Source organism: Pseudorasbora parva, chromosome 17 (assembly GCF_024679245.1).
Source record: "Pseudorasbora parva isolate DD20220531a chromosome 17, ASM2467924v1, whole genome shotgun sequence".
NCBI classification, from domain to species: Eukaryota; Metazoa; Chordata; class Actinopteri; order Cypriniformes; family Gobionidae; genus Pseudorasbora; species Pseudorasbora parva.
The window spans coordinates 5646214-5665525 of NC_090188.1; the positions used below are offsets into that span (position 1 = coordinate 5646214).

The 19312-nt window shown below is 36.1% G+C and overlaps 2 protein-coding genes across 6 annotated transcripts in view; one reads left to right on the forward strand and one right to left on the reverse strand.

The window, feature by feature from the left end:
• The window catches only part of tmem63ba (transmembrane protein 63Ba), a 42930-nt gene extending 32076 nt beyond the window's left edge, over window positions 1–10854 (reverse strand). For 2 of the 3 annotated variants that reach the window (XM_067422430.1, XM_067422429.1), the window contains exon 1: window positions 10605–10854. The gene's annotated coding sequence lies outside the window, so the exon portion shown is untranslated. The remainder of the gene's footprint in view (window positions 1–10604) is intronic. The other variant, XM_067422431.1, reaches the window with a different exon arrangement.
• Window positions 10855–12141: 1287 nt separating this feature from the next.
• LOC137044569 (arginyl-tRNA--protein transferase 1) overlaps window positions 12142–19312 on the forward strand; it is a 102786-nt gene continuing 95615 nt past the window's right edge. For 2 of the 3 annotated variants that reach the window (XM_067420626.1, XM_067420625.1), the window contains exons 1-3: window positions 13406–13542; window positions 17304–17367; window positions 19156–19218. In XM_067420626.1, the coding sequence (XP_067276727.1) occupies window positions 13443–13542; window positions 17304–17367; window positions 19156–19218 (227 nt within the window). In that variant the 5' untranslated portion in view covers window positions 13406–13442. Of the gene's footprint in view, window positions 12500–13405; window positions 13543–17303; window positions 17368–19155; window positions 19219–19312 lie in introns of those variants that run through there. The other variant, XM_067420627.1, reaches the window with a different exon arrangement.

Sequence of the window (19312 nt, forward strand, 5' to 3'; positions counted from 1 at the left end):
TATACTTGCTTATAGATGACCTAAAGCTAACAGAAATGGACAAAAATACTGATCACTGGGGTCTTTAAAGGGATAGTTAGATGTGAAAACAAAATCAACCTTTATTGTACGAGTCTGTCATCCTGCCCAGCATCTTTAATGTTTTACAAAAGAAAATCAGAGAAATTAGGAACAACATGTGGGTGAGTTTTTTTTGGGTTGACTAATTTTTAAGAACTGGCATATAGACTTCAGAATTTACAGACTTAACGTAGCTGAACACGCTTAAAGATCGAACAGGCTGAAATAATGGCCAAACAATGGATCTTCCTCTTGCTTTCTTCTGAAAGTAAAGAGAACGGTTTTGCAAAATATCTTACAGGAAAGACCGGTTCTGTAACGATAGGAAGAATGCCTTAAGAGAACACACCAACACACATCAAGCTATCACGGCTCAATATCATAAATCTGCCTTGTGTTTATGCCTATGATGTCTAAAGGTGTAACTTGGCGAATTATGTAACTGCATGAAAGCTTTTCTCTGAGTGACTGAAAACAGATCTCGACATAATTATAAAGGCTGTACATGTAGTGCTCTGGCATGCTACCGCTGCATGGCTCAACACAGACGCATCTATATTCCTCCTACAGTGAGATCAGCCACCAAACGGCTTGACAATGGACAAACAGAGGCCGAGCCATCTCTCTGAGGCAAAATGCACAAACTGTACTAAGTTCTTCCTCAAGGGGAACACTGTCTAAAATTGCCAGCTAGTACTGTATTTTTCAAATACTAAGGAATATTTCCCAGAAATTTAAATATTCACAGTTTTTTCTTCTGTGAAACACAGTAGGATAAATTGCGACGGATTTCCATTTCTTCCAACCAAAAAAGCTCCATAAAAGTATTAGTAAAATAGTTGATTATACAGGTCTGAAACATGATGAGGGTGAGGAAATTAATTTTCATTTTAAGGTGAACTATTCCTTTAATCTTTGATATAGCCCATTCAAAGGTGCCCTAGAATTAAAAATTGAATTAACCTTGCCATAGTGAAATAATAAGAGTTCAGTACAAGGACATCACAAACTGTGAGTCTCAAACACCATTGCCTCCTACTTCATATATAAATCTTGTGCATGGAAAAACACCACGGAAAAATAGGTGAATCGCAACATAACACCAACTGTGATGCAATCGCTGGGATCATTGATATGTATTTCCCCAACATTTGCATATTGTCACTTATTGATTTTTGAACTTGTTTCTTATAGAGACAGCATTGTCTATATTATGGAAGATGCTAGTAACCTACAGTAACAATAGGAAACTCCAAGTACCATACAAAACTAAGTGTGTCTAATGACAAAGGATAATATTATTTTTTATAACAAAATACAACCGTAGATACGAGTCATACTACGTTAGTTTAGTTGCTTACAGATCGTTTACCCGATCCTTGTAGCTAAAGTCACCTTCTCCACCGTATAAGTTAAAACGATAGTCATTTGACAAGTCTTCTATTCATTTTGTAAAAAATATATATTTATATTTTTGAGAACTGAAGTATGATGTTTTTGCATGCTTGTATTTCAGAGCAAATCACAGTCACTGCCTAGCCTACATTGTGACTAATGTTCAATAAACATGCAATATCGCTGACGAAAAAAGACAAGTCTAAAATGTAGTTTAAAAAATAAAACATTGAACAAAAAGCACTGGTTTTGGTTTTGTCAGGGGAAAAAGATGAGTGTTCCGAGTGTTCGTGCCCGAGGTTGCCAGATTTCAGTCATTTAAATCCCCCAATCAGAGCTTTTCTGCGAAAAGAACAATTATACTATTCAGTGTTTTACCTAAACATGGCAATCTGGCAACCATTAACATGCAAGCTCTCTCTCGCGCACGTGGATGACCTGAAACACCAATAAACAAGTAAGCTGCATTTTAGCAATCTCCATTTGAGATGTTTTGCTTAAAGTGTCATTCAGTCGGACTGTTCTGTCAGGACGGTCAGGACTCACGAGCCGCTTCGCTTAACAACTGCACTTGTGTGTGCTGCTGAAATAAGCCAATCAGAGCACAGCTCAACATTAATATTCATGACTCTTCCAATTAAGCCAAAAACAGCATTGCATCTTAGGGACAATTTATAGGTTTGTAAATGGACCTGTAAAACTGTATCTGGACAATTTTTGCCCTTAAATAAGCCACATACCCTCTATGTAGATATCAGAGAACATTTTAACAAAATTGTTTTAACTCATTCTAGAGTAGGGGCGTAAGAAAATATTGATACATGTGAATATCGCGATATTATGTTTGGCGATACTGTATCGATTCTCAAAAACACTGTATCGATATTTATATATTTACATCCAAGATTCGTGGCTTTGTGTTCGGTTTAATCCACTGACTATATAACACCCAACCACTAGATGGCAGTGTTATCTCAGAACGTATAACTGACGCGGAGCCGGAGAAGCGCGTGAATCACTAGCGTTTACATTAGCAAACTCAGCTCTCATTTTGGCTTCAGCTAAAAAGAAGCCACTAAGGAAATCGACAAGAATCATTTTGTTTGCAAAATAGGCCAAGTTAAAATCGAATACTCTGGAAACACATTGAAACTGAGAGCTCGCTTAACATCCTGACCTCACCCGCACTGCTGAGAAGTGTTTCGATAGAATGTACTGCACGTTTTCCTCTCAGTAACAAAATAAACACACACCAAAACTGACAGCGGTTGCAGCAGAATGAAAGATCATAGCGGATATGATGACCAGCTCTGCAGTTCAGTAACGTTACTTGAAATAGCACTTTATACAATAGACTGCTTTATAGAAAACAGCTTTACTGTATTAAATATAAAACAAACAGTCATTCAGTCATGAAATGGACTGCACTTTCTGTTGTTAAATAGCCACTGCTATACTGTGAACCTTTAAAACATATACACATAAAGAATCCTGCAGTCACTTTACATTTTACTTTACTCAGATTGCACAAAATAGTGATTGGTGATATAAATTATACTGTATCAATTAAATAAAATACTTTGTCTCGTGTTTTAGGCATATGGTTGTGTTCTTTATTTTTTTAAATTATTAAAAAAAAAGAAATATCGCAATATATTGCCTCTCTTACAATATCGCAATATATTACAATATATCGTACCGTAACCCATGTATCGTGATACGTATTGTATCGCCAGATTCTTGGCAATACACAGCCCTATTCTAGAGCACCTTTAAATCAGGGTTATAAACATTTTTGTTACCTAAATAAATAAAATAAAGTTTAACAACAAAAAAAAAAAAAAAAAAAAAAAAAAATACCATTTAATCCGCTGGTCATTTAGATTTGTTAATACATTGTTTAATAGATGCAAGGAATCTGCTAAAGCAATAACATACACACAAACAATGGCTGTCCAGTGTAGATTAATGTCAGAGCTAAAGTTATGTTAACCATGACAGCAGGACTCTGAATTTTCCAATGGAAAATAAATACAGCATATAAGGGTGATGGGGGAGAGAAAGTGACACGCTGCATTTCTTAATAAACCAAACTCTGTGCCAAGACAGCTCAAGGTGAGGTTAGTTATAGCATATCATATTTGACACCAATCTCTTCCAAATTTCAATACATTATAAGGAAAGTGCGCACTTAATTGTGTTTAACAGCAGAATTCCTGGTTCAAAAAAACGACATTACCCATGATTCTTCTAAGAAATCTCCAACAATCAGAGAACTGCAACATGCAATATGCAACAAAATATGGAGGACTGCAAATGATGTAATAATCAGTCTCCCCATATTCTCAAACTACTTATGTATTTGCATATTTTGCAATAAAATTCAAATATATAATTGTTATTTGCAAAGCTTCATAGGATTGTAGTTCTCTCCCTCATTAAAGCCGTTAAGTATACATTCTTGTACTTTTGAGACTGAACCGGTTAAAAAGAGCCAGATTAGATCAATGAGTTAACTGCATTAAATTCAACGTATTTAATTAATCGTAAACGTAAATGCATTGGCTTTGGCAGCCGTGAACAGTTCCTTTGAAACAGATGGCTGGGACATCCACCCCGCTGCTGTTCTTCTGAACTCAACTCTAATGCCGAGTCATGAAAACAAACAGCGCATGACAGCAAACCTTACAAGCGTGTGACAGCCAAGCTCTAATAAAAGCATCAGGTTGCAAATGATCCATATTACAGAGACTCATTCACTGACTGACTGCCTTTACTTATGTCCAATTAAGCCTGCTGCCACACAGACAGATCTTGTGATTTTCTCGCATCAGCATACTAAAAAAAACACACAAAAAAACAGTGTTGACCAGTGCTCCGTCTGAATATAACAGTCAGTCCTATCTTGACAAACCTGTAAAGGCTTTTTTTGACAGCCGCCTGATGTCGTAAGATTTTTGCTCTTTCCTCTGTTTTTGAGATCGTGGTCAACAGATCAATAAGAGAACTGATTCTGAACAGCTGACTGGAAACTACAACTAAGCATGTGCCTTCCCGTAACATGCTGACACTTGTTAAGTTCTGACCTCAACTAATTTGACAACACTACAAATCACTGCTGGTTTGTTTGCTATAGATTCAATTATTCATCTAGCTCACAATCTTGCATTCATATTATCGATTAAGCATTTCTTGAAATGGAGAGAAATTATACTCTAGCCTGCTTTCTATGTTGATAAGGACCCTTTAAAGAACAGAATATCAGACAAAACATATGATGTAACATCTCCAGTGCTGCTGCTGAAACATTTAATCTAGATTCATTACATTGGGCTCAGCAAAACTCACATGATCTTTGACAGCATTGAGGCGTCTGTGAAAGTTTATCATCTCAGGCCTCCAGGTCACATTAGAGTACTGATCTGTAAGTTTACAACACCTGCAGCATTTACTAATATCAAACTTGGCAAAATTGAGATTTAAAAAAAATTCTTCCATTGAAATCATGAGAGTGAATTTGAATTCAATGCCACAGGTCACATGATGATTAATATCATCTAATGTTTCTTGAGATGTGCGTATGGTAATGTTTAAGGGTAATATTCATTAAAACTATATTATGGACAGAAATGCTATGAATTTCATTATTATTTTTTTTATAATTCTGTCATGGTATTCTGTCATTTAATGTCATGGTATTAGTAATATAATTCTGAATGTTGCACATCTGTGAATAATACATGCTGCTTTTTAAATGGAGAGTTACATCATCAGCAAGTGACCTTGGATCAGCTGAAACAACTGCTATTGCCTGTAAAATCCCAACAAACAAACAAACAAACAAGTGATTTTTACACCCAAGTAACACTATTATTCAGCATTGCTAACATACAATCACATTCATGCCCTGTTGGACTTCACTTTAGAGTTTGGCTCTCAAGGACAGACAATTCTTGAATGCTGTGGATAAGAATGTGCCGTTCTGATAATCTGTTCTATCGGGTTGTTGGCCCCAAGGTGAAAGGAAATAGTCGCTCATTAACTACATTACAAGAGTGAAGTAATACTGGCACCATTTCATTGTGCTAACAGCAGAGCTGTAAATAACATATTACAACATCATTTCCAAGGTCAAAGTGATTCCACTTCATATCAGCAATCTTCATGGGAAAATTAGAACTGGACTGTGATATTAATCCACCAATCTTTTACTGTGTCTGCTATTGAATTTCATCCCATGTATCTTTCTACTAATAAAATACGTATTACCTGATCAAGTGCCACTTTATTTTTAACCTGTACCCTATATATTAATTTTCATATACCTTTATCTCTGCATGCACTTGTCTAGTGTCTCGTGCTTTAGCAAACTGATTCTCATCATGTATTTAGATGTCCAATGACAAGACTTAAAAGATGACAGCTGGTGGCTGTGCAGATATCCTGCACACTCTTCACATTACAAGCACAAAACAATAATAACACATAAAATTTGTCAGTCAAATTCTGATTAGTAAAACTGGCAGAATCACAAACAAGATCAATATCACTGTAGAGCATTACTAAGACTACAGAGAAGTGCATTTTCCTAAAACATTACCCAGTGAAGAGCAGCGATAGGCCAACATATTGGCCAGACTGATATACATGCTGCATTTAGCCATTTTTAAAATATCCACACTGATAACGTTTCAAAAGTGTTAGTTGAACCCTTGTGCCAGTTCTAAAAAATTAGCCACTAGCCTTGTCACTCTTTATTAACACAGTCTAAACAAATCTGTGAAATGTATGGTTACAAAACGCCAGCTTTGGTTGTCAGAATTTAAAATAATTGGCAAAGGCAAAACATGGTTATAGGTTGTAATTTGGGCTGTACAATTAATCCAAATCCTAATCAAACCGTGATGTGAGCATGATATTTTCGCCAGCCCCTCTGTGTGCAATCTGAATGCAGCGCTCCTAAATCTAGAGCGAGAACAGAACAGAGCGGTTTACCATTAGGATGGAAGAAAGCAAGAAACAGAGAAGGTGAGCTCAGGGAAGGATATGGGCTTGCCTATCAAACTATCGTTTCAGCAAAACAGAGTAGGAGCCATTGACACAGAACACGGTTTTATGATTAAAAACAAAAGACACAGGTCTAGAAAAAAAAGGAGTTTAGCTCCTTTTACTTTGAGTGCCATGTAGAAAATGCTGCAAAAGACGTGAGACTCAATCCGTGTATCATACGTTCAATCATTTTTTTATTTAATATTGAAAGTAGAACAAATTCAAAACAACGCACACACCGATGCAAATGAGCTATTTAGCTAACTCTGGCACAACATTTGTGCATGGCCCCTAATAAATTAATTAAATTAACTAAATGTGAGCACCGATTAAAGACATCCGTCTAGTGCATGTTTACATAGAAAAACAACGGTACATTCCAAACCAGGTGAACAAAAATTCATATTACAGGCATTTGCGAATTGCACACCATACAAAAACAGTTCGAAAAGGCAATAAGAAATAACTGTCTCATTCATGCAATCTATGGTGCATGCAAATATCCCCAAAAGCTAACTTCCCGAAAATGTAATGCTGCACGATTAATCCGTAAAATATTGCGTTCTCGATCCAAAAACCCACACAATTTTATTCCCGAATGTCAACGATTCGGCTTTGTCTATAGTATAGACCTTATGCGCCAGAGAAACAGGCACACAGCCATGTTTAGAATTTTGTGTTTTATTTTCTTTTTTTGAGGTTGCTCTGTATATTTCTATGGCACCGCTCTCAAAGTGTAATTAGCTGGTGAAGTGGGTTGACTCATTACATCATTACACCGGTAAGAGGCGACAAGTGAGTGTTAATCAATGTATTTGTTATCGAATCATTCAAGAGATTCTTTCAAAAACGCTGATTCATCCAGTAATGAACATAATTCAATCATTTATTCAATTTAAAAAGGTATTCAAATTACTTAAACATTTTTAGTTCAATCAGTATTCAGTTGAATCGTGAAAGAATTGTGATCTCTATTTTTAACACAAAAATCATGATTCTCAATTGATCAAAAATCATGCAGCTCTAAAAATGATAGACAAATATGTTTAAAGTAGCACTAGGTAACTTTTCAACCTTTATAATATATTTTTTAAGATTTTTGTGATGATAAATCGACTTACAATAGGTTGAATGACACGTCTGCCATAGCCTGATGGGGTCTGTATCGTTTTTAATCGTACTTTTAAACTTCGGGTTTCGGGTAGTAACCCGAGAACAAAAAGAACTACAAAATTCGACTGCTTTACGGCATATACGTCACTTCCACCAACACCCACACTTCCTTAAATTCGGACGTGCGAGCCCAACTTTGTTCGTCGGATAATATAGTCATGTCCGAAGCAGCACAGACAAATAAGAAAGAAAAGGTTTTGTTGGAGGAAAGCAATAAGAGGAAACGAAAAAGTGATGGGATTAAAGGCAGGACGAGGATCAACATGTGACCAGCGTTGGCGTAAGCTGAAGGAGGCGTGAGCTGAAGGAGGCGTGCCCGACCGATGCCGTCATGCTTGTTACGGTGATTACCTCCCACTCAAACATTGAACTGAAGTATCATATAGATTCTGTAAAACGGTAACCAATAGACTACTATAATGACGCTGGCTTGTAAACGTGAGCATCGTGATTATTTGGCGTTTGAAAAAATAAAACCCATGAAATTATATTCATATGACATGCTGAAACATATGCCACTGACTGTAACGTTACCTGGGATGAAGACATTTCACACGCGCCGCCAGAAGAACACCTGCATGTGAACTCCTCCTGCAGTGTTCAGGTTAACTGTTAGTGCTGCACCAACCCGCGGGGACGCTTTTATGAAGTTATTTGGCCCGCCCCGCACCACTGTATATATTTTTACAACCCGCCGCGCACCCGCGACCATTAAATAGACATACGGGGTCCGCGGGTTATGAGACGACCCGCGCATCACTAGTTCAGGGCTATCAGGGTTGTCATGTCAACAAATGCACGCGTGATGGCATCCCCTGTTGTAGGATGACAGCTCTTACGACAGTAGTTGAGGACATTATTTTTTCCAAACTGTAGGGGGACCCCAAGAGCAAAAGTTGCCAAGTGCTGCTTTAAGAAAATACTGTTTCAAAATCGTGATTAAAATCTAAATCACAATATTGATACTTAGACCTGTTTTGTACCTTGATAATACTGACAGCCATCATAAATACACAGGTGCTAAACAGAAAACCACATGATAAATGAAACCAAACCATCAAATGTGGTGTGCCACAGGGAATGCTGGGAACTTTGATTAGATCTATTACAATTTTTCAACTGACAGTTAACAGGATTTTACCATAGTACTTTCATAGTCTTTTAATGTTAATGTTATGATCAAATTATGATTCTCTCTCTCTCTCTCTCTCTCCCCCCCCCCCCATTTTATTTTGTATAAAATAAGTGCAGATTACGTGTCAGTAAACAGAATGTGGTCAGTCTTTCACCCTGGGCTCTCAATATCAGTATTGGCCATTGAAAACCGTTGGACCACTTATAAAGCACACCAAAGCCTGAAGGCAACATTACTAAGGCTCACGTGGAGGATAGCACATTTGAATCTTGTTTGCTATACCATGCAATTTGTACATTTGCGCCACAATGACAGGATATGAGGTGACACATGCATGGAACATATGGTGAGCACCAGAAGCAGTTGTTGCTTTGCTGAACAAGACCTGTCTGACATTCTCCTCAGTTTTATACCGAATCTGGCCAAGCCCAAAGGGTAAACTTCATTCTGCACTCCTGAGACATTATTAAACTTGGAGTGAAGCCTTCATGCTTTTGAAATGCACTGAAATGGTTTTAAAACTGTATCCAATTTCTCGAAGCCATCTCCAGGACACCAAAGAGCTCAATATATTGATTTTCGTTGCACTAAGCTCTGTGCCAAAGGCCAAACATAAGGATCAACCAACTGCTGCTACAACAGAACAGAGTGATTTGCCACAGGATAATCAAACTTGGCAGACTGAAGGTTTTGTAAAGTTTCTAACATAACAAAATCACTGGAATAGGCCTACCAATAAACTAGTTAAACTCAGTCAAGCAACCATAGAATAAAAAGTCAAAGTAACTACTTAGCACAAATAATAAATCATATTCTAATGTCTCTAGACCTGCGTTTTTCACCGTTTATATAACACGGAACCCTATATATGATATTGTGCAAGGGACACCAATGCTAAAATGTAAAAGGCAGATTTATGTTTCATTTATAAAAAAGACCCAATTTATACAGTACAAATTCATGGAAAATATTTGTGTATTAAGTTACATGTTTTCTACTCACTATAGTACTATACTGTTAAATGTTCCACTTATTTATATCAAATATATATATATATAAATAATAATTTAATTTCATTTTTTTTTTTTATTATCATCTTTTTTTCTATTTTCTTGAGGCTTCCTGGGAGTCCCAGGTTTTGAAAACCTCTGCTCTTGCAATATTTATATTTCCCGACAAAACATTTTGAAGCTCAAACTATAAGCAAAAGAACATAAACCAGCTCTTTGGTTTAGATTTATAAATGTTTATGTAGTCATATTCTAGTCAGATGAATCAGAATATGTGTCACTGGAATACACCATAATCTGTGATGATGCTGTTGAGGATTGACACTAATCGGCAGATTAGCTATACCATATATCACCTCTCGTACCTGTAACTCAAAAATAACCCCGAAAAATCTAAAAAACACAATGGACTTTAATTAGACTTTCTGAAAAACAGTTGATAAGGCTAATCAACCCATGCCATAATAACGTCAAACTAATCATGTTAACTATAGACGTGCTGTGGGTGAAAGCACCATATTTATTCATTAAACATAAATGACAGTGAATTAGGTATTGATCTATCTTGAGAATACTTACTAATAAAGTTAAATACTTGTTTAGTTCGCTGCAGCTAATGTGCCTAGCCGAACTGTTAGCCACTTTGTTGTGATTTCTCATCAACCGGTTTTAATTATTTAACATTGGTATATGTTTACATCTACTGAAACTAAACGTCACAATGATCAGACTGACAATGCTCAAACTAGTTAGTTCAGGTGGTAGAAGATAAGTTAACTCACCTGGCCGGAGTGGTCAAAGCCAAAGTAGCTTTCGGTTAGCTACTGCTGTAATATCCCAAAATAACCGCAATGATATCACAATTCCAGTTCAGGATTTCCTTGGAAAGGTTTAATAGTGTTCGGGAAAACAAAATGCTGAGGATTAGGCCATTATTCAGTTAGTGTCTCATCTACGACACAGACACTCAACAAGCCCTAGCATGGCTGTAATGGATCGGGCCGGTGACGATGTATGTGCGGCGGTTGATAGGCAACCCACGAACTGTTTCTAAACTGGGGCCTCGTCCATGATCGGGCCTTTTCGGAATCATTCGGTCACACTCGACTCCGCGTTCGAACTTACGTTTTTACCTGGTTATTAGTTTTCGGCTTTAGTCGGATTTGCTCGGAATTGTTCGGTCGCATTCGTCTTTTTAAATGGCGTTGTCACCTGGTGGCAGTTGTTACGCACAAATAGAACAAATTATCTTGAAACCAAATACATAAACGTCTATTTCGACAATTAAAAGGATAGTTTAAAGGGATAGTATTTGGATGGTATTCTAATTAGACCCCATTGACATGTAGTATACGAGCAACGGTTGGAGTTAAACATTTTAATTTGTGTTCTACTTAAGAAACAAACACACCTACATTTTGAATGTCCCGGGGGTAAGCAGAAAAACATCAAATTTTCATTTTTGGGTGAACTATCTCTTTAATGTACATTTTTCAATTTAAATAACTTAATTGGCATGATTATGTTTACATATAAAGCATTATACATAAGTTATGATAATACATGTACAATATTACAATAATAAATAATAAAACAGGATTAAAATAAGATGCTAAGAAGTTTGGGATTGGTAAGATTGTTTATGTTTTAATCTTTTGCTCACCAATGCAGCATTTATTTAGTTAAAAAATACAATAAATTGTGTTAAACAATTTCAAATAACGGTTTTCTGTTTGAATATGGCCTATTCATGTCCTGCAAAGCTAAATGATCAGCTTCATTATACTCCAATCTCCAGTGTCCTTCAGAAATCATTCTAATATGATTTGATAATCAAGAATCATTTCTGATTATAATCAATGTTGATGAATAGAAAGAACATAATTGATCTGAAATAGAAAGCTATTGTAACATTATACACTACACTATAAGTTTGTGGTCAGTAAGAATTTTTCTTTTTTTGTGGAAATAAATAAAACAATTTATCCATTTATTTAGCAAGGATGCATTAAACTGATTACATTAACAATAGAGACATTTACAGTGTTACAAAATATTTTATTTCAAATAAATAATCAGAAATGTTTCATGAGAGCAGCAACTCATCATATGAGAGTGATTTTTGAAGGATCATGTGGCACTGAAGACTGGAGGAATGATGCTGGACATACAAAAATATATTTAAAAAATATATATTCAAATAAAAAAACAGTTATTTTAAATTGTAATAATATTTCACAATATTACTGTATCTAATGTCAAATATATTATTGTAACAGTGCATGTGCTGCCATCTAGTGGCTATGGAAACATTTCTATTCTTCCATGTTCATTTTCTAGAGCTGTCGAATCTCGTCGTCCTTCGGTCCTTTATGAATAATTCGTTTTTATTTAGATAATTTTGGTTTAAATTATAACACACAAAAGTGAACCCGACTTTACATGAGCTTACGTTTAGGCTGGTGTTTTAAATGCGCCATCATCGGCTGCACAGAAACATATTGCCACGGTTGTTGGGATAGAGGGATTTGTAAGCATTATTACTAGAGTCAAAGTTTTGCATGGCACATACTATAAAGGATCACTTGGGAAATGTACACCATAGTGGAGCTCAGAGGTATCAAGTGTGGATATCGCTGTGGCTACTGTGGGAATGAAGGAGGTAAAGCTTCATACGGTAAGTGAAGTTTGCATGGTTTTAGATAAGGGTATTTGCACAAAACTAATTATTACACTAACACACAATAATCTTCACACTTTCGTGTTCAGTGCCAGTTATTTTTGTGAAAGTAAACAAATCAAGTTACACAATTTTTTAAGGTAAGCAGCGTTCAAAACGATAGTTTTAAATCATAAACGTTTTATTGCTTCCTTGTCAGTTAGGGGGCTTTTACTACTAACGTTACAGGAAATGTACGTACAGTGAAAATATGTGCTTCCAGGTCATAAAACGTGAATGTTTTGGTCATGAATATTAAGTAGGTGCTTCCCATCCAGCCTAAATAATATTTGAAAATAGAATTAGTACTTCCCAAATCGTAATATGTTAAAAATTAATATTCCAAAGATACACGGATGGTTAGACGAGGACGATTAGAACTACAAATGCGGATAAAAAGTGTTAAAAACTACAAACATGGCGGATTTGCGAGTCCGATGGCTATGTTTATAAAATATTTATTTGATTTTCTTTTGAGTATAATTATTTTTTAGTGAATAATACTGCCTTCACGTGCTATCGGAATGATCGTAAAGTTTCCTAGGTAAACATTGCACATGAACGCCATTTCAACATTTGAATGGGATGAGCTCTATGGAGGGGTCAGCGAGCTCTTTCATTTAAAATATCTTAATTTTGTGTTGTAAAAATTAACGAAGGTCTACGTTACGGGTTTGGAACGTGAACTATCATTTTAATGACAGAAGTTTAAGTTTTGGGTGAACTATCTCTTTAATCATTGTTTTAGTATTTTAACGCCCTCCTACAAACGAGTGTTTTTTCAGAAAATCAGACCAATCAGACCTGCACGCTGGGCGAACGTCATGCCGCCTAATTAATATTCATGAACATGGCCTTTCCAATAGTAGGGTTCGTTAAACGCAGCTGAGCGAGTTTGGAAATGGCAGCGGGTGGATCTTACAGTATAGTGGAGTATTTCGGGGGAGATGGTGGCTATCGCTGCGGTTACTGTAAACATGAAATGGGCAATTTCTCACACGGTGAGTGGGCATTAATCAGTTACTGATGGTTTGGGGTAAATATATCAGCGAATCGACGGAACGTTTGAGGGAAGCCGGGTATGACCAATCTGGTTTGACTAGCTTTGACTGTTTCATGAACTGATTAGCATGGTTTGTCAAATGTTTTAACGCTTTATTAATATTTATTATATAGTTCCGAATGAGTTGCTTCATTGTCAAGTCAATTTTAAGGAGTAAGATGGTTCCATAATCTTGGTGTTTGTGCTGGATAGTAAAGACTTTGTGTCTGCTGTCAGCCTAACGGTTTCCTGTCATTGAAATGTATCAGTTTTAACAGTTTAATTTAACTGATTCTTGTTTTGTTTTTTTTAAACCAGAGAAGATAATTTCCCGATGTGAGAAAGTAGCAAAGGCCTGTTCGTGTTTGTTCATCCCTGTCTAGACATTAAAGTGATGTGCCAAACTTGTTTTCGAAATAAGTTTGACAGGTCAGATATTTACAAAAATATAGTGTCTGGATTATATCTGGTAAATGTTTATATAACTTAGCGCTTTCAACAGACCCATGGCCATCCAAAGTATCAAAGGCTTTACATATTGCCTCACATCCACCCATCCATTCATACATACACCGACGGCATAATGTCAACCATCCGGTGTCTTGCTCACGGACACCTCGACATTTGGGTCAGGTGGAACCGGTGATCGAACCACCAAACTTCTGGTCTGTAGACAACCTAACAGAGCCACTGCCTCTGTATTTTTTTTAAACCTTTTATTCGTCTTATACTAAAGTGAATTACAATAAATTAAGTGCCTATTTTGCCTAATTTAGGCAGTCAGAGTTTATAAAAAATAATACATGTACTCTACTATTAACTGTACTATAATAGCAGGGGGTTTCAGTCTTTTAGATGTCACAGATTATATATGAGGGCCGTACAATTGAAAATGCATCTGTATGCTTTACCTTTATGATGATGATGATGATGTCGATGCTGACAGTTAGAAATGGTGCTTAATGTGACGATGCAAGCAAATGAACAAGGATTGTGAGGAAGCCTCTGTTGTAATTGTGGTGCAAAAGATGATATGGTCCTCATCTGCTCCATGCCACATAATGTGGAAGCCATTATGATGGGAATTCAACATGCTTTGCATATGCTCCTTCTTTCACACATTACAGTCTAGCCATGCAGGAGAATACAGTTTAATTGATTGCCTTATTAAAGTATGTTTTATTTGTATGAAAGTATTTCAAGTGAAGGTAGGGACCTGAATCCTGTTTGCAACACATTTTACTTTTATGATGTGATGCATTTCTGATTGAAACTGGAAATTCAATGAAACATTATGTTGGACAGGAGGACTGCAGTTTATTTGCTGCAAATTAATTTGTAACAGTCATAGAAGGGAGCTGAGGCGTTGAAATATATAGGAGAGCTTTATGTCAGTTGAAAAGAAAAATAAGGAGCAAAACAAGTTAATAAATTATATATTTTTTGAGTAATATGCATCATTCACAATAAAAAAAATTTTTTAGTTTTAGTTTAATCTAGACTTTTCAGTACTAAGATATCTTTTTTTTGGAAGTTGAACTGTACACAACTTTTCTTTTAAAAAGAGCTGGTGATCTCGAATGACTTGCCATAAACTTTTGACTTTATCATTCTCCATTTAATTCATGCAATATTAGATTGCATTATACCAGGCTAACACTTAACTCAAAGCAGACATTCCTTTGTGAGTGTTTAAGAAGAAAATGCATGTTCCGAGCAGTTTCCTTTTAATTGTTTTACTTGATTATAACTTTGAGTAGAGCATTGAAATGGTGTGTTTAAGCAATTCAGCAATAAATTACTCAGCTTACCTAGCACAGGATGTGTCTTGTGTACTGAGGTCAGTGTTTTGGGCACAGAGACTGTTGTGTGTTGTGCGGTCTGGGCCTTGAATGGTTTGGCAGGGTTTTTTTTTGATGAGGAGTGTTTGAAATATTACTCACCTTCTCAACCTTTTCAGGGCTTGTTACCTGCTTTTTTGTCTTCCTCACTGAATCAGTGGCTATTGTGTTGCATTCTGAAAAACAGGTGCCCTGTATGTGTTAGATTAATGGATAAGTTCAGTAAAAACAAACCTCTTTCTCATATGTCGGAGTCATCTGACTGATGTTGCTCTTTGTGTCATGTTCTGTTCTATTTAATTGTGTGTTTTTGCTCTGAGGATCATCGATATTAGACAGACATTAACAGTGAGTGTCTGCTTTTCTTGGCCTCAATTCTGGAAGTATTTTATTTTTAATTGTAATTATTTTGATAATTTGACTGATTTTCTTCCTTAGTGTTTTAACTTTGAGCCTGCTCCAAAATCAGTCCCAAAAGACCATATGCACAAAACGAAGAATTTCCGCAATAATAATATAAGCACAATGGAAAACTTCTGGTGAAATGTTGTCAGTAATGTCTTGAGGGAACTTTAACAGCATCAATAGTGTAATGCTTTGTTTATAATCAGAATATAGTCACTTAAATAGTCAGGCCTAGCATTAATTTAGTTATTCAAAATGTAAAATGACATGTCCCTCAATGTTCCTCCCTAGCAAAATAAATTTCAGTTCGACCATCAGTTTTCAAAAAAAACCCAGTCCCACTAGCTTCAAGTTTTTATTGCAATCATAAAACAAATAAGTTTGATAACTGCATTAAAATATAAATGCATAATTATTGTCAACCATTGAGGGTTTTGTGTCGATGTACAGTTCACTGGAAACATGTCCAAGCTGTCTTATAAAACCAGGAAGTGACCATGCATATGGGCAATTCCCAACATTAAACAGTTTTTAAAAAATGAGGAGGAAAAAAATTACTTTCCTGAATAAATCTATCTGAATAAATCATGCTCTTAAAAGTTGAAGGGACAGCCCTAGATGATATTATGGAAAGGATTAGTATGGCAAAAGTAATTAAATGCTAAAATCAAATAAATATCAGATGATGTACTGATATTATGCATTGCTATTGAACGGTTTGGGTTTAGACTGTGTTATTGCTCAAAGTCAATTTTATATATAGAGAGGTTCTGAACATAATTTCTACTAGCAATAAATCAAACTGTTCCTCCTTTTGGCAGATTAAGGAGCATTAGCACCCCCTTGTGTCAGTCTCATAATCTACCAACCTAATCAGTCATTTCCGTTTTTTTTTTTTTTTAAATCAACTTTGATTTATATATATATTATAATATGAGTACATCTCAACTGTTGTCTATGTTCTAGCCTAGTGTTTAATATTTATATATCAGACGCCCTGATATTGATATTTGTATTGCCATTTCCCATTGACAAATGTATGTCAGTCACTCATTTTTAGTTGTGGATGTATGTCTTTGTTTAAATGTTGATATTGTGCGGTTTTAATCTTTGTTTTGTAGTGATGGAAGTCTTTTCAGTGAATGCATTAAAGCTCAATATATACAGCGGCATCTAATCCCCACAGCCAAAAAACAGAGAGAATTCTCACAGCTTTGAGGACAGATGTCTTATACGTGTCCTTGTGTGGGAGCTTAATTCTCCATGACGTCAAAGAAAACATTTTCCCTTCCTGAACTGTTTGTCAGAGTGTTTTGCTGTTAGGGGTCAGTTTGAGGTTCACTTCGTCTCAGAACATATAAAGATCAGATGCCCTCCTGGTTCTCATGATCACACATGTTTTTATTTAAGAGGTTTACCTTGATACGTTTGTGTTGTATATGTTCTAAATGTTGTTGTTCTCTTCTCTATCTAGGCATGTGGTCCCATACTATGACAGTGCAGGACTACCAGGATCTCATCGACAGGGGCTGGAGAAGGTTCTGATATGTTCTGTTGTCTGACCCCTGAACTGTTAACTTCTAATGAGGGTTTTATAATCCAGTCTTCTGGCTTGACTTTTAAATCATTCATGAATAGGATTTCTTGCATAATGTCTTAGCAGGAAACACTTTTGCGCATTAACAGGATGCAGTAGTCTGGGCAGTTTAATGAGCTTAACACAGTGACAGATTCAGAGATACTCCCTGAGCTCACAGTCTCACAGACTTCTCCGAACAAGGCCAATGGGTGTTTGTTCATTTGACAGTTGAGTTTCTTGAAGAAAATGGCTCAAGACAATATGACACCTTTTAATCTGGATATATCTGGCAAGAAAACAGTATTCTACATTAGGGCTGCACGATATTGGAAAAAAATGACATTGCGATTATTTTTTTCCCCAACGATATATATTGCGATATTTAGAGCCATCAATCCAGGCTAAAGTCAATAATTACCATTCCGTGATATTAATAATTTCACTAATAAGCAAGCTTCATTACAAGTGACAAAAAGAAATGTTGGAAATGATGTGTAAACATGAAACTAAACCTCCAGTAGGTGGCAGCAGGTGGCCGTCTTAACGAGTGAGTCACTGAGTCGTTCATTCAAACGATGAATCGTTCACGCTTGTTGCTGTCAGTGAGACGCGTTACGGGTCTGCTGTGAACAACTTTCACTGCTGAAATAGAACAAAAACACTAAATATTGCATCTAAACTGTAAGTGACTTTAAGTGAATGTTAATTAGTTGTTCATGGAACTGTCATATGAAATCAGTGTCATTTTCAGTCGTGATGGTATTCAGGAAAACGCTCTAGTGTTGTAATTTCTCCCTGAGAGGCTGCACGAGCGTCAACAGCGCGACCTTATTATCGTCAGTTCATTATATATTATTATCCACAATCGATCGCCACTTACACTAAATTAATGCACAAACATTCTTGCATTTTGGTGATTCGCTAGTTATTTTTTAAATAATTAGTAAAATTCTCTTTCACTTGTCCCTTCAAAACATCCACTTGTCCCGGACAAGCGTTAATGTCGAGCCCTGCTTTGTCTTCGTCGTAAAGATCTTTTTGGTGCCGTTTTAAGTGATCAGACAAATTGGTGGTGTTTTCTTGTTCAACATCCTCCTTCTTGTAGCCGAAATAGTCCCAAAAAGATTATTTCTGGTATGAACCTTTTTGTTTGTTTGTTTTTTTGCGGCAGATCCTCGTCGTCACGCATTTTAGCAGTGAATGTTTGGCCGTGAGCGGTGAGCAGCGGCACAGCGAACCCGTCACTGTGCAGGCACGCAGAACGTGCATGTCACTCCAGCAACAAACTCATGTTTACTGTGTGCTACCGTTCTCCTATTACACCATGGGCTACTACCCTTCACTTCGCATGTTCCGGCGATGTGACTATCGGATGCGCACATCGCGATGTTGATGTTAAAACAGAATATCGTTCAGCCCTATTCTACATGTATTAATTTTTCAGATGCTTTTATCCAAACTGAGTTAAAAATCAGGAGTAGAGTCAACAATATTCATAGACACTAAACAATGGCTAAATAAATATAAATAAATTGTCATACTAAAATATGTATGATTATTTATTTAAAATGTATGCTCATTTTACATAAATTAAGTAAGTTTATTTATTAAAACATGATTTTTAACCATGGTTTGGTTTTATTATAAATGGTTTAATGAATAATGATTGGTTTAATGATGTATGGCTACATTTTAATCGTCTTATATTTAAATGTATCTCCCTTTGTTCTTTTCCTTTTTTTTTTAGAAGTGGCAAATATATTTACAAGCCAATTATGAATAAGACATGCTGCCCACAGTACACCATCAGGTAAAAGCTTGCTTGTGTATATAAGATCTATGAAAAAAAAAAATGAATATCTTAAAGGATTTTGACTATTGAGTGATCCTCTTGAATGTGCATA